Source organism: Oncorhynchus mykiss, chromosome 3 (genome assembly GCF_057628025.1).
Source record: "Oncorhynchus mykiss isolate SJ-2025 chromosome 3, ASM5762802v1, whole genome shotgun sequence".
NCBI classification, from domain to species: Eukaryota; Metazoa; Chordata; class Actinopteri; order Salmoniformes; family Salmonidae; genus Oncorhynchus; species Oncorhynchus mykiss.
The window spans coordinates 46,072,501-46,100,137 of NC_143024.1; the positions used below are offsets into that span (position 1 = coordinate 46,072,501).

Below are 27,637 nucleotides of genomic sequence, written 5' to 3' on the forward strand. Positions count from 1 at the left end.
TAATGCAACACACGTAATGCTGGAAACCATGTGTGCGGTGGTGTGTGCTTGACAGTTCCCTACACCACGGTGTATTAGGAGGCCCGGAGCCTTAAATTGATGGCTGCAACGTTAGGCAGAAGCCCAGGATTAGCCAGCCACCATGGTTTGTTTAAAGAGAGTATACAACCGCAACGACCATCAGGACAGGATGGAGGGAAGGGGGAGAGAAACTGCTAAGCAGTTGTGTACTTGGAGCCAGACCTTAAAGGATAACGACAGCCAAAATACCATTTACTTTACTCAACACTGAGATAAATTAGTTTAATTATATGTGTGCGGTTTGTGTGCGTGTTAAACACAAAGCTGTGACAATGCTCTTGTGTCAGAGGGAGCATGTGTGAGGTGACTGTGTCTAATGTGACCTTTGACCTTCTTAGTGAGAGACCCATTCAGGTCTCTCACAGGCACCTACCAAATACCCGTCCCAGGGTCATGTTTCAGAGCAGATCCTGTCTTTTTTTTATCAGTCTATCAATCTTTTTTCTCTCTCTCATTTTCTCTCTCTCTGTGTTGCGCCAGTGACCAATGGTCTGGGCGCGCCAACACTAACCCTTCTCTGTGTGACCAGAGAGTCAGATGAGCCAAGACTAACTACGCTCTTGCTCGCTTCCTTCCCATCTGTCAACAGAGAAAGTCACACTTCCAAGTCCCAATGGGCCAGCTTAAGGCAGTGTGTAACTTCTACACAGCGGCGCTGCCTCGTGAATGATGCCGCTGTGCTTAACACAACACTGGCCGCATTGACTGAGGGCACAGGAAATAGGGCAGCTGGACTAACCACAATGAACATACACTCACCTAATGTACAGGTCTGGATATCCATTCGCACACATACAATCTATTTGCATACACTTCAAACAGACATATACTACAAGTCAAAAGTTTTAGACCACCTATTCGTTCAAGGGTTTTCCCTTATTTTGACTATTTTCTACATTGTAGAATAATAATGAAGACTTCAAAACTATGAAATAACACATATGGAATCATGTAGTAACTAAAAAAGTGTTAAACAAATCAAAATATACTTTATATTTGAGATTCTTCAAATAGCCACCCCTTTTCCTTGATGACAGCTTTGCACACTCTTGACATTATCTCAACCAGCTTCATGAGGTAGTCACCTACCTGGAATGCATTTCAATTAACAGGTGTGCCTTCTTGGAAAGAAATTCCACAAATTAAATTCTATCTTAATATGTTTGAGCCAATCAGTTGTGTTGTGACAAGGCAGGGGGTATACAGAAGATAGCCCTATTTGGTAAAAGACCAAGTCCATATTATGGCAAGAACAGCTCAAATAAGCAAAGAGAAACGACAGTCCATCATTACTTTATGACATGAAGGTCAGTCAATAAGGAACATTTCAAGAACTTTGAAAGTTTCTTCAAGTGCAGTTGCAAAAACCATCAAGCGCTATGATGAAACTGGTTCTTATGTACCACCACAGGAATGGAAGACCCAGAGTTACCTCTGCTGCAGAGGATAAGTTCATTAGAGTTAAAAACCTCAGAAATTGCAGCCCAACTAAAGGCTTCACAGAGTTCAAGTAACAGACACATCTCAACATCAATTGTTCAGAGGAGCCTGTGTGAATCAGACCTTCATGGTCGAATTGTTGCAAAGAAACCACTACTAAAAGACACCAATAAGAATAAGAAACTTTCTTGGTCCAAGAAACACCAGAAATGGACATTAGACTGGTGGAAATTTGTTCTTTGGTCTGGAGTCCAAATTTGTGATTTTTGGTTCCAACCGCCGTGTCTTTGTGAGACGCGATGTGGGTGAATGGATGATGTGTATTTCCCACCGTAAAGCATGGAGGAGGAGGTGTTATGATGTGGGGGTGCTTTGCTGGTGACACTTGTCTGTGATTGATTTAGAATTCAAGGCACACTTAACCAGCATGGCACAGCATTCTGCAGCGATACGCCATACCATCTGGTTTGGGCTTAGTGGGAGTATCATTTGTTTTTCAATAGGACAATGACCCAAAACACCTCCAGGCTGTGTAAGGGCTATTTGACCAAGAAGGAGAGTGATGGAGTGCTGCATCAGATGACCTGGCCCCCACAATCACCCGACTTCAACCAAATTGAGATGGCTTGGGATGAGTCGGACCACAGAGTGAGGGAAAAGTGCTCAGCATATGTGGGAACTCCTTCAAGACTGTTGAATAAGTATTCACCTGGAATGCTTATTCCAGGTGAATAAGCAGCTGGTTGAGAGAATGCCAAGTGTGTGCAAAGTTGTCATCAAGGCAAAGGGTGGCTATTTGAAGAATTTAAAATATAAAATGTATTTTGATTTGTTTAACACTTTTTTGGTTACTACATGATTCCATATGTGTTATTTCATAGTTTTGATGTCTTCAGGGAAAATAAAGAAAAACCCTTGAATGATGAGTAGGTGGTCTAAAACTTTTGACTGGTAGAGTACATACCTCACCAGACACGCCACAACGGGTTTCTTCACGGTACACAAACCAAAAACAGATTTAATGCATTGCTCAGTTATGTATGGAGCCATGTCATCGTGAAATGCTCTGCCACCAGATGTTACTCAAGCAAAACGCCAATTAAGCTTTAAAAAAAACTGATTAAAAATACATAGTGTATCACAGCACCTCCTCTTTCTAAAGATGTAATTTAACTGTACTGTATATAAGAATATGAATATGTATATATGAATAGTGTGTAAATAGTATTTTTTGTTGTCTCCATGTGTCTTTCCTATATAACATTTCGTTAATATTTTTTATATATAATTTCATGTGATATCTCATGTTGTTCTTGTCTATAACTGTTCTGTACTTCGTTACGTATTTGTAAGTTTTATATGGACCCCAGGAATAGTACCTGCTGCATGTACAGTAACTAATGGGGATCGTAATAAACTAAACACCACACGCAAGCACGCACACACACAAAGCTACTGTATATCCGTTATATACATTTGGAATGCTCTCTCACACACAACTACTGCACAATAGGTCATTCTACTCAACAAAACATAAACAGTCAAGCAGACGCACACACACGCGAACGCGCGCACACACGCACGCGCACGCACGCACGCACGCACGCACGCACGCACGCACGCACACACACACAATACAGTAATACATCCTCCCTCAAGTCAACTGGGGAATTCTGGGTGACTCAATAAGCCAACCACTGGTTGACATGAGGTTCAGTGGCAGAGAGAGCGAGAGAGAGAGTCAGTCAGACCACGGTAACACTGATTTATACAAACGTGACACCAAAATGATCCACCACAACTGGCGCCGCTGTGGTCTGTCTGTGTGCACTGCACCCGGGCTCATTTAGGGAATTGAGAAGCGAGGAGGCAGTGGTGATGTCACACACGGGAACGGAACACACCAAGCGTAGGCTCATTGGGAGGGGGTGAGTAGGTTGGTTAGAGGGATGGCACTATACTTTCATTAACCAGACCAAGGCCTCCGTTCCCTCTTTCCTCCCAGAGCAGCCTGATGTCACATGAGAGCTGTCACACACAGCGTATAGACAGCCCCCTGATCCCTCTAATCATTCCCTTCATTCATTACTCATCACTTCCATGACATCACGGGCCGATGGCAAAATAGTCAAGCATGTGCTGCTGGGAGAAAAAGACTATATGTATATTCAGAAGCCAGAAGCCAAAGTCACAGACTTTTCAAAAATAAACAACAAGCACATACTCTTTACATATTTATTTATTATCACATTTTTCAACCGGGCAAGTCAGTTATTTTACCTTTATTTAACTAGGCAAGTAAGTTAAGAACAAATTCTTATTTTCAATGACGGCCTAGGAACAGTGGGTCAACTGCCTCGTTCAGAACGACCTTATCAGCTCGGGGATTTGAACTTGCAACCTTCCGGTTACTAGTCCAACGCTCTAACCACTAGGCTACCCTGCTGCCCTGGCAAATGGCAAGTGGCAAGTCACACAAGTAACTGAGGGAGGAAAAAAAACTAGGCCCATCTTTCAGGGATCATACTGTTTCATAATAATACAGCAGGAATTTCTTCCTGCGCGGGGAGGAAGACACTTGTCCTAGGATACTTCAAACATTAGCTTCCTTCCTGAGAGGAAAGAGAGGGCAGTGTGCTGGGCATGGCTGGACTCTCTCTCCACCTTGTGCTGCCGACACAGAGTAGTGCCATTGCAGGTTAAAGCAACACCAGTGGGCTGGTGTGGTTACAATGGCTGAGTTAGCTGGAAGAGGGTGCCTGTGACACCAGGGTTGTGGGGTGGGTTCTTGTATATTAGGCCACATCCAAGACTTAGACAATTGAATGTGCCCTATTAAAACATGTATTGATTCCAACCTATATACAGTGCCTTGCGAAAGTATTCGGCCCCCTTGAACTTTGCAACCTTTTGCCACATTTCAGGCTTCAAACATAAAGATATAAAACTGTATTTTTTTGTGAAGAATCAACAACAAGTGGGACACAATCATGAAGTGGAACGACATTTATTGGATATTTCAAACTTTTTTAACAAATCAAAAACTGAAAAATTGGGCGTGCAAAATTATTCAGCCCCTTTACTTTCAGTGCAGCAAACTCTCTCCAGAAGTTCAGTGAGGATCTCTGAATGATCCAATGTTGACCTAAATGACTAATGATGATAAATACAATCCACCTGTGTGTAATCAAGTCTCCGTATAAATGCACCTGCACTGTGATAGTCTCAGAGGTCCGTTAAAAGCGCAGAGAGCATCATGAAGAACAAGGAACACACCAGACAGGTCCGAGATACAGTTGTGAAGATGTTTAAAGCCGGATTTGGATACAAAAAGATTTCCCAAGCTTTAAACATCCCAAAGAGCACTGTGCAAGCGATAATATTGAAATGGAAGGAGTATCAGACCACTGCAAATCTACCAAGACCTGGCCGTCCCTCTAAACTTTCAGCTCATACAAGGAGAAGACTGATCAGAGATGCAGCCAAGAGGCCCATGATCACTCTGGATGAACTGCAGAGATCTACAGCTGAGGTGGGAGACTCTGTCCGTAGGACAACAATCAGTCGTATATTGCACAAATCTGGCCTTTATGGAAGAGTGGCAAGAAGAAAGCCATTTCTTAAAGATATCCATAAAAAGTGTTGTTTACAGTTTGCCACAAGCCACCTGGGAGACACACCAAACATGTGGAAGAAGGTGCTCTGGTCAGATGAATCCAAAATTGAACTTTTTGGCAACAATGTAAAACGTTATGTTTGGCGTAAAAGCAACACAGCTGAACACACCATCCCCACTGTCAAACATGGTGGTGGCAGCATCATGGTTTGGGCCTGCTTTTCTTCAGCAGGGACAGGGAAGATGGTTAAAATTGATGGGAAGATGGATGGAGCCAAATACAGGACCATTCTGGAAGAAAATCTGATGGAGTCTGCAAAAGACCTGAGACTGGGACGGAGATTTGTCTTCCAACAAGACAATGATCCAAAACATAAAGCAAAATCTACAATGGAATGGTTCAAAAATAAACATATCCAGGTGTTAGAATGGCCAAGTCAAAGTCCAGACCTGAATCCAATCGAGAATCTGTGGAAAGAACTGAAAACTGCTGTTCACAAATGCTCTCCATCCAACCTCACTGAGCTCGAGCTGTTTTGCAAGGAGGAATGGGAAAAATGTCAGTCTCTCGATGTGCAAAACTGATAGAGACATACCCCAAGCGACTTACAGCTGTAATCGCAGCAAAAGGTGGCGCTACAAAGTATTAACTTAAGGGGCTGAATAATTTTGCCCCTTAAGGTCCCACAGTTGACAGTGCATGTCAGAGCAAAAACCAAGCCATGGGGTCGAAGGAATTGTAGAGCTCCAAGACTGGATTGTGTCGAGGCACAAATCTGGGGAAGGGTACAAACAAATGTCTGCAGCATTAAAGGTCCCCAAGAACACAGTGGCCTCAATCATTCTCAAATGTAAGAAGTTTGGAACCACTGAGACTGTTCCTAGAGCTGGCCGCCTGGCCAAACTGAGCAATCGGGGGAGAAGGGTCTTGGTCAGGTAGATGACCAAGAACCTGATGGTGACAGAGCTCTAGAGTTCCTCTGTGGAGATGGGAGAACCTTCCAGAAGGACAACCATCCCTGCAGCACTCCACCAATCAGGCCTTTATGTTAGAGTGGCCAGACGGAAGCCACTTCTCAGTAAAAGGCACATGACAGCCCGCTTGGAGTTTGCCAAAAAGGCACCTAAAGACTCTCAGACCATGAGAAACAAGATTCTCTGGTCTGATGAAACCAAGATTCTGAATTTGGTCCTGAATTCCAAGCGTCACGTCTGGAGGAAATTTGGCACCATCCCTACAGTGAAGCATGGTGGTGGCACCATCATGTTGTGATGGTGTTTTTCAGCGTCAACGACTGTGAGACTAGTCCGATCGGGGCAAATATGAACGGAGCAAAGTAGAGAGATCCTTTATGAAAGTTTGCTCCAGAGCGCTCAGGACCTCAGACTGGGGCAAAGGTTCACCTTCCAACAGGACAACGACCCTAAGCACACAGACAAAACAAAGCAGGAGTGGCTTCGGGACAAGTCTCTGAATGTCCTTGAGTGGCCCAGCCTGGACTTGAATCCGATAGAACATCTCTGGAGAGACCTGAAAATAGCTGTGCACTGAGCAAAGGGTCTGAATACTTATGTAAATGTGATATTTCCATTTTTTTTTTATCTAAAAACCTGTTTTTGCTTTGCCATTATGTGATATTGTGTGCAGATTGATGAGGGAAAAAAACAATTCAATACATTTTCGAATAAGGCTGTAACTTGATAAAAAAAAGACTAAAACCCATTAAAAACCAAATAAAAGTCAAGGGGTCTGAATACTTTCCGAAGGCACTGTATACACTTGCTCACCAAACATCTAATTCCAAAATTATGGACATTAATATGGAGTTGGTCCCCCCTTTGCTGCTATAACAGCCTCTTCTGGGAAGGCTTTCCACTAGATGTTGGAGCATTGCTGTGGGGACTTGATTCCATTCAGCCACAAGAGCATTAGTGACGTCGGGTACTGATGTTGGGCGATTAGGCCTAGCACGCAGTAGGCGTTCCAATTCATCCCAAAGGTGTTCAATGGGGTTGATGTCAGGGCTTTGTGCAGGCCAGTCTTCCACAACAAGTTCTTCCACAACAATCTTGACTAACCATTTCTGTGTGGACCTCGCTTTGTGCACAGGGGCATTGTCATGCTGAAACAGGAAAAGGCCTTCCCCAAACTGCTGCCACAAAGTTGGAAGCACAGAATCAACTAGAACATCATTGTATGCTGTAGCATTAAGATTTCCCTTCACTGGAACTAAGGGGCCTAGCCGAACCATGAAAAACAGCCCCAGACTATTATTCTTCCTCCGCCAAACTTTACAGTTGGCACTATGCATTCGGGCAGGTAGCGTTCTCCTGGCATCCGCCAAACCTATATTTGTCCGTCGGACTGCCAGATGGTGAAGCATGATTCATCACTCGCGTTTCCACTGCTCCAGAGTCCAATGGCAGGGAGCTTTACACCACTCCAGCTGAAGCATGGCATTGCGCATGGTGATCTTAGGCTTGTGTGTGGCTGCTCAGCCATGGAAACCCATTACATGACGCTCCCAACGAACAGTTCTTGTGCTGACGTTGCTTCCAGCTACACCATGGTGCTACCCTAGAAGGTGCTGTTGAGGCTTCTGTAGACATTCATTGCAAAACAGTGAGTTTTATCAGTTATTTGGTGACGTGATTATATTTAGTATAGTTTTATCTAATAAGGATAACTTGTTATTCAGCCACACTATTTAAATTTCTATGAAATTCACTGAGTATGATGGTGCCCCCCTTCCTCCTTTGAAGAGCCTCCAGGAGCGTTAATCTTGGGGGAATTACATTAAATATGCATCTTTCCCACGGCTCCAGAGCCGGGAGGCCTGTGAACTGCTCAATGTCTGCCGTGCAGTTATCAAAACAGCAGAGTCACAGGGACCTGTGCCAACCAATGCAACCCCTCCCAGCGTCCTTCACTCCTCACACTGTCACTGACCTCTACTGACCCTACACACACTTCCTGCGCCCTGGCTCCACCCACTTGCTTCCTGTCCCCGGAGCGGTTCCAGAACTGCAGCCAGCATCATCTTTGTCCTTTAATGCACTCCAGACATGCAGGTTTTATACAGTACACCGTGTGTGTGTGTGTGTGTGTGTGTGTGTGTGTGTGTGTGTGTGTGTGTGTGTGTGTGTGTGTGTGTGTGTGTGTGTGTGTGTGTGTGTGTGTGTGTGTGTGTGTGTGTGTGTATGTGTGAGAGAGAGAGAGAGAGAGAGACGTTAGACTAGCCTCCAGCTGCCCAAACTCTCTCAGTTTATACTGAAATGACACTAAAACTGGCCTTAATTGCAGACTGTTTGACAAAGAGCGATGTTTCAAGCTGTGTCTGGCTTCTACTTTACAGAGCGACATTAAGGAGATTTTGTTTTACATGAAAGGGACTTCACGGTGCTTGGCACAGCTCAGTGAAACACCTGCAGTGGGCAAACATTTGACCTTCGAGAAAGAAAAAAACAATTTAAGGCCAAACTGTTTCATTTGGAGTTGGTCTGTGCTGGTTTCGGCTGAGCCCACTGCTCCAGCAGTACTAGACTCCTTTTGCTAATGGTTAGCCAATAAATATGTCTGCATAGTTTTTTACTTAGGATCTACACACTATATTAAAATCTCATTCAACAAGCACTTTTGTCTCCTTAACTGAAGACAAGTAGATTTTTCCTGCGCTTACTCCCTGATAATAAACAGTGCAAATCAGTGAAAAACAGCTGAAGAGTGCCTACAAAAATTAAAATACCTAACTCACAAGGTTCTGCTCCGGAGAAAACTTGCCTGGTCCCAGATCTGTGTGTGCTGTCTTGCCAATTCCTATGATCATTGTCATGCCAAACATTTAGCCTGACAACAACCAGAAGTTAGCTATACAGCACAAGCAGATCTGGTACCAGGCTAAAAACTGCGGTTTCAATAAAATCCTGTGATATTAGCACAGGCTATTAGGATTTCATAACAACACCTGCAAGTGTTTTAGCAGATAAATTGGCATGGCGCATGCAAACACAGTCACACACACACACTGGGGGATATTACAGGGTGTTTTGTGTAATATTAAAACATTTGAGTTGCCTGGAGACCTTTATGGCATAACATGTGGCTTTAATAAAATATGACATTAAGTGGTATATATTTTACGAGGAGACATTCATTTTCTTCATTGTTGGAATGGTCCTACAAGCCATGAATTACCAGGAAAATATCAAACTGTTTGTTCAAATTCCCCACAAGTCTGATTTATGACTTTTGTAAAATTACCGGATGCAACTGTTTGCTACCTCAGAGTCATTTTTACCATTTGAAAATGGAAATTGAGACCACATATTGGTTTGCAGGGCTGAGATATCCCAGGACAGACCGAAGGGGAAATAATTTGACCTACTTTGGAGCATTTCTCACTTCTATAAGACATGCTCTCAGATTCCCCAGTTTTCCTCTATGCACGGACAGTCTGTTCTCTCTCACACACTCTGGACCGGCAAGTGGTACCGATGCACCGAGTCTGGAACCAACAGGACCCTGACCAGCTTCTACCAGGAGTAAGCCATAAGACGACTTAATAGTTAACTAAAGAGCTACCCGGACAATCTCAGGACTTTACAGTGCGACCATTTTACTCACATATGTGCCTAAACATTTTCCTGTGCAACCTGGAATTTGTATTTTAGGAGCACCAGTGAGCCTAGAAAAATGAAGGAATCTAGCTTTATTACCTTAAATATTTATCATTGTGCTCCAACATTTCTTTGTGCCAGTTTACATTTTCCCACTTAGGCACACACGTGTTCCTTGTAAAAGAAAAGTCAGCATAGAGCCCTGTATCTGCATTTGACTCTCTTCGCACTAACTCTTTTGACTCATCACATACACTGCAGCAGTTACTGTTTATTATCTATCCTGTTGCCTAGTCACTACCTATATGCACATAAAGTGCATTCAGAAAGTATTCAGACCACTTGACTTTTTCCACATTTTGTTACGTCACAGCCTTATTCTAAAATTGATTAACATGTTTTTCCCCTCATCAATCTACACACAATGCCCCAAATGTATTACAAAGAAAAAACTGAAATATCACATTTACACAAGTATTCAGAACCTTTACTAAGTACTTTGTTGAAGAATCTTTGACAGTAATTGCAGCCTCGAGTCTTCTTGGGTATGACGCTACAAGCGTGGCACTCCTGTAATTATGGAGTTTCTCCCATTTCTCTCTGCAGATCCTCTCAAGCTTTGTCAGGTTGGATGGGGAGCGTCGCTGAACAGAAATGTTAGATCGGGTTCAAGTCTGGGCTCTGACTGGGCCACTCAAGGACATTCAGAGACTTGTCCCGAAGCCACTCCTGTCGTTGTCCAGTTGGAAGGTGAACCTTCACCCCAGTCTGAGGTCCTAAGCGCTCTGGAGCAGATTTATTTAATTTCTGTTTATTCAGTTTTACACACAAGACAACACAAAACAATATAAATAATATACTCAACTAGAACAAATACAAATAAAAAAGAATAGCTTTAAAGATACCGTACTTTAGACAAGTTAAACACACCGGGCAGAAGGCTACATAGGTTAAAGGGCAGTAGTACAGGGACAGAGCAGACACCTCACCATTGTTCCTGTAAGCAGGCAAGGGATAGGGGTGGAGAAATGCAGTCACTCACAGACAGTCATGGCCACAGACCGACCATCCACTGGAACAAAAACAAAGTAAGTAATAATCATAAAAAAAAATTCTAAGCGTGAACAAAAATAAAAATAAAAACAGGGAAAAACAAGCTCACATTTTAGTCTCTGACTGGGCAAGATGAACAATCCGCAGGTCACAATCAATAAGCACATCATCAACCTTAATGCCCCCCCTCCCCCCTCACAGGGGACTCAAATACAGTCTTATTTTTGTTTTAATATGAATGCTATCAGAGGATGGACTGTTTAAAGTAAGACTGGAATGGAGCCCAAGCCTCATAAAACAGTTTGGGGTTCCCACGTGTATTGAATTGAATTTTTTCTAGTTTCAGAGAGCACAACACATCTCTCACCCAATATTTATAAGATGGGGGAGCTGCCATCTTCCAGTTCTGTAGTATTAGCCGTCTAGCTAAAAGAGTTGTATAAGCAACAGTGTCCGACTGGATTCTTGATAGGGGGGTACCCATGGGCAGTACTCCAAAAAGGGCTGTAAGGGGAGACGGATCTATAACAGTGTCATATATATCAGAGAAACATTTAAATATGAATTCCCAGAAACCTGACAGTTTGTGACAGCCCCAAAACGTATGATACAGTGTGGCTGGTTCCGTTTTACATCTGACACAGGTAGGATCAAAATCAGAGAATATTCTTCCTAGTTTGGTCCCGGACCAGTGGATATGGTGAACCACATTGAATTGAACGGGGCTGTGTCTAGTGCTAAAAAAGGACGAATGCACCCTGTGCAGCACAGATTCCCAGGTGTCTTCCCCAAGTTCCTCCCCTAAAATGTTCCCATTGAGTCTTTAAAGGCACCAAACGGGGGTTCTGTAAGTCATTAATCATTGCATATACATCTGATATTGCGCCCCTAGGAAGCTTGTTCAGCTCCAAGATGCTCTCTGTAGCTGTATTTGCAGGCCTATGGGGAAATTCAGGTGTGTTAGCTCTAATAAAGCTCCTAGTCTGGAGATAGCCAAAAAAGTGGGATTGGGGAGGTTGAACTTTTCCTGTAGCTGAGCAAAAGAGGCAAATGTATCATCAAAGAATAATTGGGCGGGCGAGGAGAGGCCTAGTGAGTGCCGGATGCCAAAAGCCCCATCATTTAAAGATGGAGGAAATAAAATGTTCTGATTGATTGGGCCTGATAGAGAAAAGCTTCAGAGGCTAAAGGCTAAACGGAACTGATACCAAATTTTAAGAGACTGCTTTACAATTGGGTTGACACACCTTTTGCCTGGGGACACTGGGAGAGACGAGCACAACACAGAAGAAAGTGCAGCAGGTTTACACGATTCAGACTCCATCTGGTCTAGGGCCAGTAGGCTCAGTCTACAGCCAGTACAAAAGGGCTCTGAAATTTGCAGCCCAATAGTATGTCTGAAGATTTGGTAGAGCTAAACCACCCAATGCCTTAGGCTTCTGTAAATGTTTTCTACCAATCTGGAGCAGATTTTCATCAACGACCTCTCTGTGCTCCATCCATCTTTCCCTCGATCCTGACTAGTCTCCCAGTCCCTGCTGCTGAAAACTCCCCACAGCATGATGCTGCCACCACCATGCTTCACCGTAGGGATGGTTCCAGGTTTCCTTCAGACATGACGCTTGGCATTCAGGCCAAAGAATTCAATCTTGGTTTTATCAGACCAGAGAATCTGGTTTCTCATGGTCTGCGAGGCCTTTAGGTGCCTTTTCGCAAACTCCAAGCGGGCTGTGCCTTTTACTGAGGAGTGGCTTCTGTTTCTCCCAACTCCACAGAGGAACTCTGGAGTTATGTCAGAGTGACCATTGGGTTCTTGGTCACCTCCCTGACCAAGGCCCTTCTCCCCCGATTGCTCAGTTTGGCTGGGCGGCCAGCTCTAGGAAGAGTCTTGGTGGTTCCAAACTTCTTCAATTTAAGAATGATGGAGGCCACTTTGTTCTTGTGGACCTTCAATGCTGCAGAAATGTTTTGGTACCCTTCCCCAGATCTGTGCCTCAACACAATCCTGTCTCGGAGCTCTACGGACAATTCCTTCGACCTCATGGCTTGGTTAAAAAAATGATCTAAAAACATTTTTTTTCTTTGTCATTATGGGCTATGGTGTATAGATTGATGAGGAAAATGTTTTATTTAATCCATTTTAGAATAAGGCTGTAACATAACAAAATGTGGAAAAAGGGAAATGGTGTAAATACTTGCAGAATGCACTGTGTCTTCTGCAATTACCTCGTACCCCTGCAGATCAACTCGGAACTGGTACCCTGTGTATATAGCCAAGTTGTTGTTACACATTGTGTATTTATCCCTTATTATTTCTTCTTTATTTTTCTCTGCATTGTTGGGAAGGGCCCATAAGTAAGCATTTCACTGTTAGTCTACCCCTGTTGTTTACGAAGCATGTGACAAATAAAATGTGATTTGAGATGAGGAGACGTGGAGAGGAGAGAAAAGATAGAAGGGAGGAACGCAAAGGTGAGCGGGAGAGAGGGAGAGACAGATCCTGTGTGGAATCAAGACGACCATCTGAGGATAAAAAATGTAATAAAGCATGCGCAATAGGAAAGGAGAGAAACATTAGTCAAGAAATGTTAACGAAGAGGTCGAGGAAAGGAGAGGAGAGGAGAGGAAAAGGCGACTGGCTGAGATAGTCAAACTCGTCAGGCGGAATAGGAGAACAACGAGACAGCGATAAAGAGAGAAGTCGAGAAGGAAACGGGGACAGACAGACAGGAGATCACAGAGGAAAGAGTGGGGGAAGAGTGAGAGTAAAGGGGGGGGGGGGGGGAAGTGAGAGTAAAGGGGGGGGGGGGGAAAGACGACAGAAAGAGCGAGAGGGAATGTGAGACGGAAGAGAGCTCCCGCCTGTCTCGTTCCCTGCAGACGCCTCCGCCCAGCCACTCACCTGCCAATAGCAAATTGAAAACAACTCTGCACATAATCCCTGGGAACTAAAAATACCCGGTGCTTTGAAGCCCCTTCCACGAAGGCCTGTCAGTCTCCACAGGCCTCTTTCCCAGCAACAGACCAACACACACACACACAGAAACGTATATACACACATACACAGAAACACACAGTGTGAGAGTGTGAGAGAGAGAGAGAGAGAGAGAGAGAGAGAGAGAGAGAGAGAGAGAGAGAGAGAGAGAGAGAGAGAGAGAGAGAGAGAGAGAGAGACTCAGATGAGAGGGGCTTTTGGGCTTCAGCCAAGCGACAGACACATGGTCCCTCTCCACTGTTGCTGTATGGCAACCAGAAAACAAGCAAGCAGCATAACAGAGCAGCGAGGGAGGAAGATGAGGAGAGAGAGTGTAAGAGAGAAGGAGAAAGAGAGAGACCCCATGGCGGTGTGTGTATGTTTGTGTTTAAATGTGTGTATGAGAGAGAGAAAGCGAGAGCGAGAGCGAGCAAGAGAGAGTGAGTGAGAGTGAGAGGGTGTGCATGCATGCTGGGTAGCAGTGGCCTGGTCCAAACTCAGTGGGAGAATACCTCACCTCATTAATCGTTGAATACATAAACCTTCGGAACACTGTGACACACACTGCAATTCACTATCCTCTGCTCGACGATTGCATAACATTACAAACCGCAATCACACATTCAACAGTCCCATAAAACGTGCCTCTCTGCACGTTTTAACAACAGCACCAGCTCTCACTCCCTTCTATCACTGTCATGTTAGAGTAGCATCTTACACGGGAACCTGTCCCATTGTTGTAAACAACACCAAACGTCGTTGGAGGAACCGTGGTTATTCTTTCGCTTACTCTTTCTCTCTCTTTCCCCCGTTTCTTTTTCTCTCTTTCCCTCGGTTACGCAATGCTGCTTGGCCACGGTTGTCCTCCAATTCAAATGGCAGCAGCGTCCAGGTCTTGCGTAAGTTTAGCGGAGGATCAAGCCCCATTCTCAACAACAACCCCACAGTGCTGCTGCTGCTGATACCTCCTGGCTCTGTCTCTCTCTCTCTCTCTCCTTCTCCCTCTCCAAGAGCACCAATGAGACATCAACAGGGTGCACAACAGCAGAGAAACTGAACACTGACAAAGACCTACTGTAGACCTCAAAGAACTACACAACACCAAGGCTACATGGCATTATGATTACATAGCAAACACCGTTTCATTATGATAGAACTCAGCTCCATGACACAGCAACAATAAAGCCCCCAGTACAAAGAAAGACATAGGATTACCTATCACAGCCATACACCTGAAAGCAGGGATACAGGGGCAACACGTTGACTATAGGAGTTGCTTTCGGACAATATCCCTTCAAGACCGATGTGCAATTGCTTGAGGTACCGTGGCACCAAACCCAGGAAAGTCCCTCTCCCTTGAAACAGCTTGGTGAAAGTCAGATGCGGCTAAAAATAGTGGCAATAGTGACCTGCCCCAAAATAGTTCAAACGGCCCGCTCTCCACAGTGTGTTTCTGTTCATCTGTTTGGCTGTTGTTTGTACAGCCCTCTCCTCACAAAGCAGGAACACGCGCGCAGACGCACACACGGACACACGCCCATGTTTATTTACAGCAGTGCAGGGGAGATAGGCAAGAGTGTTCACTTACACTAAACACAATCCATCACACACATCGAGCCACACCAGGATCAACACATACGAGGCCTTCAGCATACTGAGCTAACACATCCGAACACACAAACACCAGGAGTCAAACACAAACTAACAACGATGCTGATATTATAGAAAAGATCCAGTGCAGTCAAAATCTAGATTTGTCTGTACTTCGTATTTCTGCACTACGAGGGAATAATACTGTGAAATTGTGCAAATAGTGTAAGAGCTGTTTCAAAAGACCGCCTGAAATTTCTGCCTGTTTTGGTGGGATGGAATTTTGGCCTGCCTGGTGACATCACCAGGCGGTAAATTAGTTAATAGACCAATAAGAAAGATAGTTTCAAACCTCTCTGCCAATAACAGCTTGTTTTCCCTCTCCCCTCTCAGCCCACTGCCAGACAGTCCTAGCGAAAATCTTGCTTGAGAAATTACTCTTTGCTAACACGCTATTTTAGTTTCTTTTTGACCATTTTAATTTAAAACAATCTCAGTAACGTACTTAATTGTTACCCAAAAATGATTTGATATTGAAATAAAAAACGGCTGTATTGGACCTTTAACATACTAGACAGGCACACAGACATACTGTACACACACAGACAAGAACACAAGCACATACAGTACCAGTCAAAAGTTTGGACACACCTACACGTTCTTTATTTTTACTATTTTCTACATTGTAGAATAATATTGAATAAATCAAAACTATGAAATAACACATATGGAATCATGTAGTAACCAAAAAAAGTGTTAAACCAAAATATATCTTAGATTCTTCAAAACAGCCACCCTTTGCCTTGATGGCAGCTTAACACACTCTTGGCACTCTCTCAACCAGCTTCACCTGGAATGCTTTTCTAACAGTCTTGAAGGAGTTCCCACATATGCTGAGCACTTGTTGTCTGATTTTCCTTCACTCTGCAGTGCAACTCATCACAAACCATCTCATATGGGTTGCGGTTGAGTGATTGTGGGGGCCAGGTCATCTGATGCAGCACTCCATCTATCTCCTTCTTGGTCACATAGCCCTTACACAGCCTGGAGGTGTGTTAGGTCATTGTCCTGTTGAAAACAAATGATAGTCCCACTAAGCGCAAACCAGATGGTATGGCGTATCGCTGCAGAATGCTGGGGTAGCCATGCTGGTTAAGTGTGCCTTGAATTCTAAATAAATCACTGACAGTGTCAGTAGCAAAACACCTCCACACCATCACACCTCTTCCTCCATGCTTCATGGTGGGAACTACACATGCAGAGATCATCTGTTCACCTACTCTGCGTCTCACAAAGACACGGCGGTTGGATTCAAAAATGTCACATTTGGACTCATCAGACCAAAGGACAGATTTCCAACGGTCTATTGTCCCATTGCTCATGTTTCTTGGCCCAAGCAAGTTTCTTCTTCTTATTGGTGTCCTTTAGTTGTGGTTTCTTTGCAGCAATTCAACTATAAAGGCCTGATTCACACAGTCTCCTCTGAACTGTTGATGTTGAGATGTGTCTGTTACTTGAACTCTGTAAAGCATTTATTTGGGCTGCAATCTGAGGTGCAGTTAACTCTAATGAACTTATCCTCTGCAGCATAGTTAACTTTGGGTCTTTCTTTCCTGTGGCGGTCCTCATGAGAGCCAGTTTCATCATAGAGCTAGATGGTTTTTGCGACTGCTCTTGAAGAAACTTTAAAAGTTCTTCTAATTTTCTGGATTGACTGACCTTCATGTCATAAAGTAATGATTGACTGTTGTTTCTCTTTGCTTATTTGAGCTTTTCTTGCCATAATATATCTGTATACCACCCCTACCTTGTCACAACACAACTCATTGGGTCAAACACACTAAGAAGGAGGCACAAGTGTAAATTGAAATGCATTCCATGTGACTATCTCATGAATCTGGTTGAGAGAATGCCAAGAGTGTACAAAGCTGTCATCAAGGCAAAGGCTACTTTGAAGAACCTCAAAAATAAAATATATTTTGATGTGTTTAACACTTTTTTTGGTTACTACACGATTTCAAGTGTTCATTCGTAGTTTTGATGTCTTCACTATTATTCTACAATGAAGAAAACAGTCAAAATAAAGAAAAACCCTTGAATGAGTAGGTGTGTCCAAACTTTTGACTGGTACTGTACATGCTTGAATGCACATAAGCACACATGTAAACAAACATGGACACACACACATACATGCCCACAATACACACCATTACATCTTAATAAAAGCAATGCTATTCATAAATGTGCATTTGTCTTTAAGACCTATGTAAGTCTGACATGCTTCCCATAACAAAAGTGCCACATCCTTCCCGCAGAAAGTTTAAAAAGCTGATTTGATGTCATTATGTAACTCAAACACTTGGCACACACACACTGGGCCGTTCTTATTATCTGGCCCCTCTGCAAACTCTCACCAGAAGATGTCTCTACACAGCGCTAGGCTAGCTAGCTCACCTTAGGAGAGTTATATTATGAAGAACAAAAAACTGGACAAAAGAAAAATATCAAATCAAATCAAATTGTATTTGTCACATGCTTCGTGAACAACAGGTATAGACTAAGTGAAATGCTTACTTACGGGCCCTTCCCACATTTGATTATGTTACAGCCTTATTCTAAAATGGATCAAATTGTTTTTTTCCCCACTCATCAATCTACACACAATATCCCATAATGACAGAGCAAAAACAGTTAAAACTGAAATATCACATTTACAGAAGTATTCAAACCCTTTACTCAGGACTTTGTTGAAGCACCTTTGGCAGCGATTACAGCCTCGAGTCTTCTTGAGTATGATGCTACAAGCTTGGCACACCTGTATTTGGGGAGATCCTCCCATTCCTCTCTGCAGATCCCCTCAAGCTGTCAGGTTGGTTGGGGAGCATTACTGCACAACTATTTTCAAGTCTCTCCAGAGATGTTCGATCGGGTTCAAGTCCGGGCTCTGGCTGTGCCACTCAAGGACATTCAGAGACTTGTCCCGGAGCCACTCCTGCGTTATCTTGGTTGTGTGCTTAGGGTCGTTGTAATGTTGGAAGGTGAACCTTCGCACCAGTCTGAGGTCCTGAGTGCTCTGGAGCAGGTTTTCATCAAGGATCTCTCTGTACTTTGCTCCATTCAGCTTACTCTCGATCCTGACTAGTCTAGCAGTCCCTGCCGCTGAAAAACATCCCCACAGCATGGATGCTCCCACCACCATGCTTCACTGTAGGGATGATGCAAGGTTTCCTCCAGATGTGATGCTTTGCATTCAGGCCAAAGAGTTCAATCTTGGTTTCATCAGACTAGAGAATCTTGTTTCTCATTGTCTGAAAGTCCTTTAGGTGCCTTTTGGCAAACTCCAAGCAGGCTGTCATGTGCTTTTTCCCGAGGAGTGGCTTCCGCTTGGCCACTCTACCATAAAGGCCAGATTGGTGGAGTGCTGCAGAGATGGCTGTCCTTCTAGAAGATTCTCTCATCTCCACAGAGCAGAGCAACTCTAGAGCTCTGTCAGAGTGACAATCGGGTTCTTGGTCACCTCCCTGACCAAGGTACTTCTCGCCCGATTGCTCAGTTTGGCCAGGTGGCCAGCTTTAGGGGAGTCTTGGTGGTTCCAAACTTTTTCCATTTAAGAATGATGGAGGTCACTATGTTCTTGGGGACCTTCAATGCTATAGAAATGTTTTGGTACCCTTCCCCAGATCTGTGCCTCGACACGGTCCTGTCTCGGAGCTCTACAAACAATTCCTTCGACCTCATGGCTTGGTTTTTGCTCTGACATGCACTTTAAGCTAATGGACCTTATATAGACAGGTGTGTGTCTTTCCAAATCATGTCCAATCAATTGAATTTAGCAAAGGTGGACTCCAATCAAGTTGTAGAAACATCTCAAGGACGCACTTGAACTCAATTTTGAGTCTCACAGCAAAGGGTCTGAATACTTATGTGAACAAGGTTTATGTTTTTTCGCTTCATCATTATGGGAAATTGTTTGTAGATAGATGAGAAGCAAAATGTATTTAATCCATTTTAGAATAAGGCTGTAACGTAACAAAATGTGGAAAAGGGGAAGGGGTCTGAATACTTTCCGAATGCACCGTACACATACAGTAGGTAGGGATAAAGACAACAGGATAGATAATAAAACAGTATCAGCAGCGTATGTGATGAATCAAAAGAGCTAGTGAAAAAGGGTCAATGCAGATAGTCTGGGTAGCTATTGGTTAACTAATTTACTAATTTAGCAGTCTTATGGCTTGGGTGTAGAAGCTGTTCAGGGTCCTGTTGGTTCTAGACTTATTAATCAGCATCATAGTTTGTCACAGATTAGCAACATGGACATTGTTCTATCAGGTTAATTTTCAATTAATTTACCTTAGTAGAGTTGTGTTACTGCACCCCAAAAAAGTGTTACTTAACTATACTAAACTACAGCGTATATCAATGAGGCTTTCTGAGCAAATAACACCGGTGCACTCCAAATCTAAAGTGATTCCAACTAATGCCTTTTATTTGAACCATGTAAAGTTTGATGTTCAGAACCTGTTCAAAGTGTAATGTACTGACGTGTTGTTGAAAGGCTAGGTAATTAGTGCTCCTTTGAATCCACATGACTGAAGAAAAGGCAGAATCAACATGTGGTCTCTATTTACGCTGGTACAGCACTCACTGTGTTAGCTCCTTAACAGCTGACCTCTCTTAAAACACTTTGAAATGTTTGCCCAACAACGACTCATTAAATTGCAAATATGTCTAGTGATTTGCTGTGAGTACAACATATCAATGTCTACTGCATTGAGTGTGGTTTAGATAGTGTAGTACAAGTTACTACACTATATACAATGTAATCGTGTTTTCTACAATGTACATTTCCAAAGTTAACGTTAATGTAAATCAAATGCCACATATAGTTTAATACAAAACACTTCCAGTGATATGACTAAAATGATGGGAGGAGTAGGCTGCTCTGAACGAGGATTGCACTTCTATATTGTAAAAAAATATAAACGCAACATGTAAAGTGTTGGTCCCATGTTTCATGAGATTAAATAAAATATTATAGAAATGTTCCATACGCACGGAAAGTGTGTTTCTCTCAAATTTTGGGCAGATATTTGTTTACATCCCTGTTAGTGAGCATTTCTCTTTTGCCAAGATTATCCCTGCACCTGACAGGTGTGGCATATCAAGAAGCTGATTAAACTGGCATGATCATTACACAGGTGCACCTTGTGCTGGGGACAATAAAAGGCCACTCTAAAATGTGCCGTTTTGTCACATTTTTGAGGGAGTGTGCAATTGGCATCATCACTGCAGGAATGCACACCAGAGCTGTTTCCAGATAATTTAATGTTGATTTCTCTACCATAAGCCACCCCCAATGTCATTTTAGAGAAGTTGGCAGTACGTCCAACCGGCCTCATAACCGCAGACCATTTGTAACCACGCCAGCCCAGGACCTCTACATCCGGCTTCTTCACCTGAGGGATCGTCTGAGGGGTGCTGAAGAATATTTATGTCTGTAATAAAGCCCTTTTGTGGGGAAAAACTCATTCTGAAAGGCTGGGCCTGGCTTCCAAGTGGGTGGGCCTATGCCCTCCCAGGCCTACCCGTGGCTGCGCCCCTGCCCAAGTCATGTGAAATCCATAGATTAGGGCCTAATTTATTTATTTCAATTAACTGATTTCCTCATATGATCTGTGACTCAGTAACATCTTTGAAATTGTTGCGTTTATATTTTTGTTCAGTATATAATGAGCAGAATGTTCTATATTCAAGTACAGCTGCAACAGTTTGCATTGTAAAGTGTAAAGTGCTTAAGTAAAAAATACGTTAAAGTTTTTTTGGGGGTATCTGTACTTGACTTAACTATTTATATTTTTGACTACTTTTACTTTACTACATTCCTAAAGAAAATAATGTACTTTTTTACTCCATACATTTTCCCTGAAACCCAAAAGTACCTGTTTACATTTTGAATGCTTATCGGGACTGGAAAATGGTCCAATGCAAGCATTTATCATCCCTACTGCCTCTGATCTGCTGGACTCACTAAGGACAAATACTTTGTTTGTAAATGATGCCTGAGTGTTGGAGTGTGCCCCTGGCTATCCGTAAATGTAAATAAAAAAAATACAAAAAGGGCCATCTGGTTTACTTAAAATAAGGGATTTTAAATGATTTATAGTTTTACTTTTATTTTGACACTTAAGTGTATTTTTGCAATTACATTTACTTTTGATACTTAAGTATATTTAAACCAAATACTTTTAGGGAAAGGGAAAGGGGGACACCTAGTCAGTTGTACAACTGAATGCATTCAACTGAAATGTGTCTTCTCAACCCCATTTACTCAAGTAATATTTTACTGGGTGATTTTCACTTTTACTTGAGTCATTTTCTATTAAGGTATCTTTACTTTTATTCAAATATGACAATTGGTACTTTTTCCACCACCGCTAAATATGAACCAACCAGCATTCCTGTCTTTTCACAAGGACAAGACAGCATAGGTGATGCTACTCTCACGATGCCATCCTTCTAAGTCTAGGCTATAATGCTTTCTCCTCTCCAACCATTTATCATAGTCAATAAAGGTTTACACATGAAGAACAAGTCAGAATTCATGTGCGGATAAATTATAAGGTCATTCGTTTAACCCCTGACTTTGAACGATGCTGTGTGCATGACATCATCTAAATCCCATTTTATAAAAGCAAGCAACACATATAGTGTAAACATATATACACCCCGGTAAAAGGGAATGGCAAAACTATCCCCAACAGACACACACACACACACACAAACACACTAGGGTCACTGTTGAGAGCTCTAGTCCACAGGAGAGCTATAGCACACTGGAGACATACAATAACTTAGAGAGTAGGCAGGGCAAATGCTAAACAAGCATTTCTGTATAGGGCAATGAGGGCATGCTAACAGGCCAATGTTGTATCAGCTTGTACAGTGGCAAGAAAAAGTATCTGAACCCTTTGGAATTACCTGGATTTCTACATAAATTGGCAATCAAATTTGATCTGATCTTCATGTAAGTCTATTGACAACAATAGACAAACATAGTGTGCTTATATTACCAACACAAATTATTGTATTTTTGTTGTCTATATTCAATACATAACTTAAACAGTTACAGTGTAGGTTGGAAAAAGTATGTGAACCCCAAGGCTAATGACTTCTCCAAAAGATAATTAGAGTCAGGAGTCAGCTAACCTGGAATCCAATCAATGAGACGTAATTGGAGATGTTGGTTAGAGCTGGCTTGCCCTATAAAAAACACTCACAAAATTTGAGTTTGCTATTCACAAGAAGCAATGCCTGATGTGAGCCATGCCTCGAACAAAAGAGATCTCAGAAGACCTAAGATTAAGAATTGGTTGACTTGCATAAAGATGGAAAGGGTTACCAAAGTATCTCTAAAAGCCTTGATGTTCATCAGTCCACGGTAAGACAAACTGTCTATAAATGGAGAACGTTCCACAGAGCTACTGGCAAAATATTCTGTGGACAGATTAAACTAAAGTTGAGTTGTTTGGAAGGGGCTGCTTTGCTACCTCTGGGGGTGGACAGCTTGCTATCATCGACAGAAAAATGAATTCCCAAATGTATCAAGACATTTTGCAGGAGAATGTTAGGCTATCTGTCCACCAATTGAAGCTCAACAGAAGTCGGGTGATGCAACAGGACAACGACCCAAAACACAAAAGCAAATAAACAATATAATGGCTTCAACAGAAGAAAATACGCCTTCTGGAGTGGCCCAGTCAGAGTCCTGACCTCAACCCGATTGAGATGCTGTGGCATGACCTCAAGAGAGCAGTTCACACCAGACATCCCAAGAATATTGCTAAACTGAAACAGTTTTGCAAAGAGGAATGGTCCAAAATTCCTCCTGACCGTTGTGCAGGTCTGATCCGCAACTACAGAAAACGTTTGATGGTCAACCAGTTATTAAATCCAAGGGTTCACATACTTTTTTCCACCCTGCACTGTGAATGTTTGCACAGTGTGTTCAATAAAGACATGAAAACATATAATTGTTTGTGTGTTATTAGTTTAAGCAGACTGTGTTTCTCTATTGTTGTGACCTAGATGAAGATCACATTCTATGACCAACTTATGCAGAAATCCAGGTATTTCCAAAGGGTTCATATAATTTTTCTTGCCACTGTACAGTCCATAATGCAGCATCATGAGAGACTGTCCCATGACATAACCTAGGTGACAGTGTTGAAAAAGATGCAGCACACCTACACGCAATGCATGCAGCACGCACACACACACACACATACATACCTGTACATATGAGATTGGGAAAGGGGGCGTGAGAGAAGGCAAACATTGCGAAGAGTTTAAATGGGGGCCAATGAGTATCAATGAGGGGCAAAAATGAGTGGGGAGATGAGAAAGAGAGAGGAAGAGATTGGGATGGGGGAAGGATAGGTTATCTTTCTACCAACCACTCCACAGCCCAGAAACAGTGCGTCTCCTGCTGGAATTTTCCATGCAGCAAGTGGCAGAGCAGAGCCCAGGGCAGCATTCTGTATTATATGTATAATGCCTGCTTGCTGGTTTAAATAGTGTACTGTGGGCCTGCCAGGCTTCTGTCTCTGCCCCCACTACACCGCCCCTCAACCCCAGCCATCCCCCCCTTGTCCAATCCACTCCACAGCCCATCCTCTCCCCTGTGCACATATTAGTGCGAGTTCCAGTGCCATGGTGCCCCACAGTGCTGCCTCTGAGGACTTCCTGGCACCCTACCAGATAAGATTGATACCCTTGTGTGTATGTGTGTGCATTATTAGCTGGCAAAGACATTCACACTGTGACACTGGATCACACACACACACACACACACAGTCGACTGTTAAAAAAATAGCCATCCGTATCGTCTTTGGCTGTGCATTTTGGGACTAACAACTGGTGGTTTGACTCCCTCTCCCTCTCTCCTGTCTCTCTCTTTGTCATCTTTCCTCCCAGGAGCTAAAGAGTAGAGCAGCGTCAGAAGAAGATTAAAAAGGATAAATAAATAAAAAAAATCTGCCTTTTTCTCTGAATGTTGACTCAGGATTATTTATACCCTGTAAATGCCTTCCTGACTGCGCTTGGCACATCGCCTGATCTATACATATTTAGGTGTATTTATACAGCGGGCAGGGCCAAGGATAATATTTAATGCAAAATATATCTTGGGGCATATAAAATATCTCCTAATTCATTTTTTCTCCATGCCGTGTACTCACATTTGATCTGGAGGAGAAAAAAATTATTACAGAATAAATGGCACAATAGCTGTGTTTAATATGATTATGTTTAGGCAACCATGACTTTGAAAACATGAATGTGTGTGTAAAAATGTAGCTAGGAACACAGTGGTTTATTACTTGAAAGCAGCGAGGGGGAAAAAACAACTTTAAATTAGGTAATTGTAGTGACTCTGGGAGCCCAGAGTTAGCCATCTCAGACCCCTATTAATCCAATCCAATTTGGGAGTGTAGGTCTACACATAAAACACACACACACCACTTTCTCAATATCACCCCCTGCCTCCTGAGACGAAAGGAATAAAACTTGATATCTCAAACCTGTTCTGACAATATTTTAGATTGCCCTGCTCTTCATGCTTTTGACATGTAAACAATGAAGAACTTGCCGTGGGAGTGTATTATCAATTTTGATAGGGTTTATAGCAGTCAGGGAAAACGGGAATTCAGAGGCGGCCCACTGAGAATAAGAGGTTATCACTGATATAATCCACTCTTTCAATGTGATAAATACTCATAGGCCTCTCTATGAGGTCAATGAGTCCTTGGAGCTCACCCTGTCCCTATCTACAAAGCAGCTCCAGGCTGGAGAGACTCAGGCAAGGACACGCTGAATTAACATAACATTAGGGAAAACTTGCGTATTATGTTACAAATGTACCAACATACACAATACAAACTCTTTCTTTAGAGTGAAATGGGGGGGAGGGGGTAAATATCGAATCAGTGTTTCATTGTAGTCTGCTTCTACTACCTCATAACTATGCAATAACACATTGTCAAGGCGGCGCCGGGAGTCAGCCTGGGAGGAAATCGATCCCCCTATCCCAGGAGAGGTTCATGTCAGGCTACTTTTTTCGGTGACCGCTCTAGCAGCACAGGGCGACCTGCAGGGTTCGCATTATGTTGTTTTGCTTGCCTGGCTGCAACAGTGCCAGGAATAGTTTGTATAGTTTTCCCCAAAATAATCACAAACACACACGATGACATACATAAAGGGAATGGGGATCTTTGAAAACTTTGCATATAATACTACACTGAGCAACAACTGGCTGAATCAACGTTGTTTCCATGTCATTTCAACCCAAAAACGAACAGGGGAAAACTGATTGGATTTGCAACTTTTAACCTAAATCCAATGACATGGTGACATGTTTTTGTTGATTTCACTCTAGCTGTCAACTCAACCAAATGTACGTTGAACTGACTTCTGTGCCCAGTGGGTAATTACTGGTTATTGGAGCTTTTCAATTATGCATTAAACCGTTACAGGTGCGCGTGCGCTCTGGCACGTATTCAGGCGCGCACACACACACAAACACACACACTTACTCTCAGAGGGGTAGGGGGGTTGCATGTCGATTTTGTGAACCTCTTTTGCGTAGTACTCCTCCTCGCTTCGTTGGCGCTCACACGTCGCCGCCCGATCGTTGGCTTTCTCCTGCAACAGGTCTCTCGTGCTGTTATAGATGGCGATGATATCCCGCGACACCTCCTCGGGCTTGGGGTATGTCTCCGGGGGGCTCGTGAGCTTCAGCTTGCTCAGTATCTGTCCACGGATGGCTTCTATGCGCTTTTTCATAAACTGATCCATGTCCAGCGTACTGCATGTAGACAAACTGACGGCCACAGTGGCTAAATCCATGGTCAGGAGAAGACTTAAAACGCAGTAGTTCATTGTGAACTCTAAAAGTAGACTACAGCAGCGTCTTGAAATATTGACCAAAAAAAAGATAAAAGCGGCCTTGGAAAGGATATTTAAATATAACGGAAAGGCAATATAAACATGAAAAAAAGCCTAAATATTGGATATATAGGCTTACACACGTAACTACTTGTGGCCTAAATATTGGGAAACGTGGTAGTTTTGTGATCCCAGTTTCAGCACAGTATTTCAAATTGTACCTGGAAATCCATTCAACCATGGAAGTGAACTAATCTGTAAAATCCGTTATACGGGCAGCGGGGAGCAGACAGCAGCAGTAGGCAATGTATGATATTACCAATCACTTCAGAATAAACGCATACTAAACGCGCGTGTAAAGTTACAATTGTCCAAACGAAAAAGACCGAATTGTGGCCATTAAATGCCAATCAAGGTTTAATATAAAAACCTTGAAGCAAAAACAAACTACAACCAGCTAGCTCGCTATCTCCAGTTGTGCAGAACAGACGTGTAGCCTGTGGGTTAGAGCACACCTCTACCGCATCAGAGCGCTGCGAGCTTTCCAACTGTGGCCAGTACCTCGCTCAGCACAAGTCCGTCTTTGATTTCTCTATCTCAAGATCAAGGTGGGTTTCGCTGAGCAGTTGCATCGCGGTTCTTGACAGAAGAACATACAACAGTGCAAAAATCAACCCGTCCTGGTACTCGCAAGGTGTCGTCTCGACGAGATATAACCTATTAAAGTTGTTATAACGCATGTGTTGGGTCAATATAAATTGAGAAAATGCGGGGAAAAAGTGTATCAAAAGTATGGCAAGTAGGTTGAAGTATAAAGATAATCGGTATTTCCCTTTAATACAATGGTAGACCGTTGACGCGTTCCTCCATCTCTTCTTGCTCTGAAAATCGGTCCGCAGAGCTGATGTTGCCAGTGGCACAACAGCATGCGGCCGGTTGTAGAGGGATATTTATAAGACTTACTTAACCACGTGCTCCTTCTTCTTCAAATTGATGTTGTGGTCGTCACTTTCAGACCGGGGGACTCCTTCAACTTCAGGTTACGAGACGATTTATTGTATTGAGTGTTTAGTGTGCCCATCCTGACAATGCAGCGGGCAATGTCCCTGCGCGCAACCACGGGGTCCTAACGCCAGATGTATAATTTGGCGTGCACTAGCTCAATAACCATATCCACAAGTCCGGTGTAAAAACATACACGTATGAAACGTCTTGCAGATGAAAACTTACAAGAACATTACAATAACATAACATTGAGGTTCCTGAGAAATTATATGAACGGGATAAATACGTGATAAAGGCTGCTTTGATTTGTGGGTTCC

The 27,637-nt window shown here is 43.0% G+C and overlaps 1 protein-coding gene and 1 long non-coding RNA gene across 4 annotated transcripts in view; both read right to left on the bottom strand.

The window, feature by feature from the left end:
- Nucleotides 1-27,455, bottom strand: part of tgfb2 (transforming growth factor, beta 2) — a 36,784-nt gene extending 9,329 nt beyond the window's left edge. Inside the window, exon 1 of one of the 3 annotated variants that reach the window (XM_021596503.3) lies at nt 25,964-27,455. In XM_021596503.3, the coding sequence (XP_021452178.1) occupies nt 25,964-26,309 (346 nt within the window). In that variant the 5' untranslated portion in view covers nt 26,310-27,455. Of the gene's footprint in view, nt 1-14,996; nt 15,278-25,963 lie in introns of those variants that run through there. The other 2 variants (XM_090229357.1, XM_090229356.1) reach the window with 2 other exon arrangements.
- Nucleotides 9,222-10,833, bottom strand: LOC110519379 (uncharacterized). Its single transcript, XR_002472830.3, has 2 exons — nt 10,744-10,833; nt 9,222-10,539 (listed from the first exon to the last, which is right to left on the bottom strand). It is a non-coding gene; the product is annotated as an uncharacterized LOC110519379 (long non-coding RNA).
- Nucleotides 27,456-27,637: the final 182 nt, after the last annotated feature.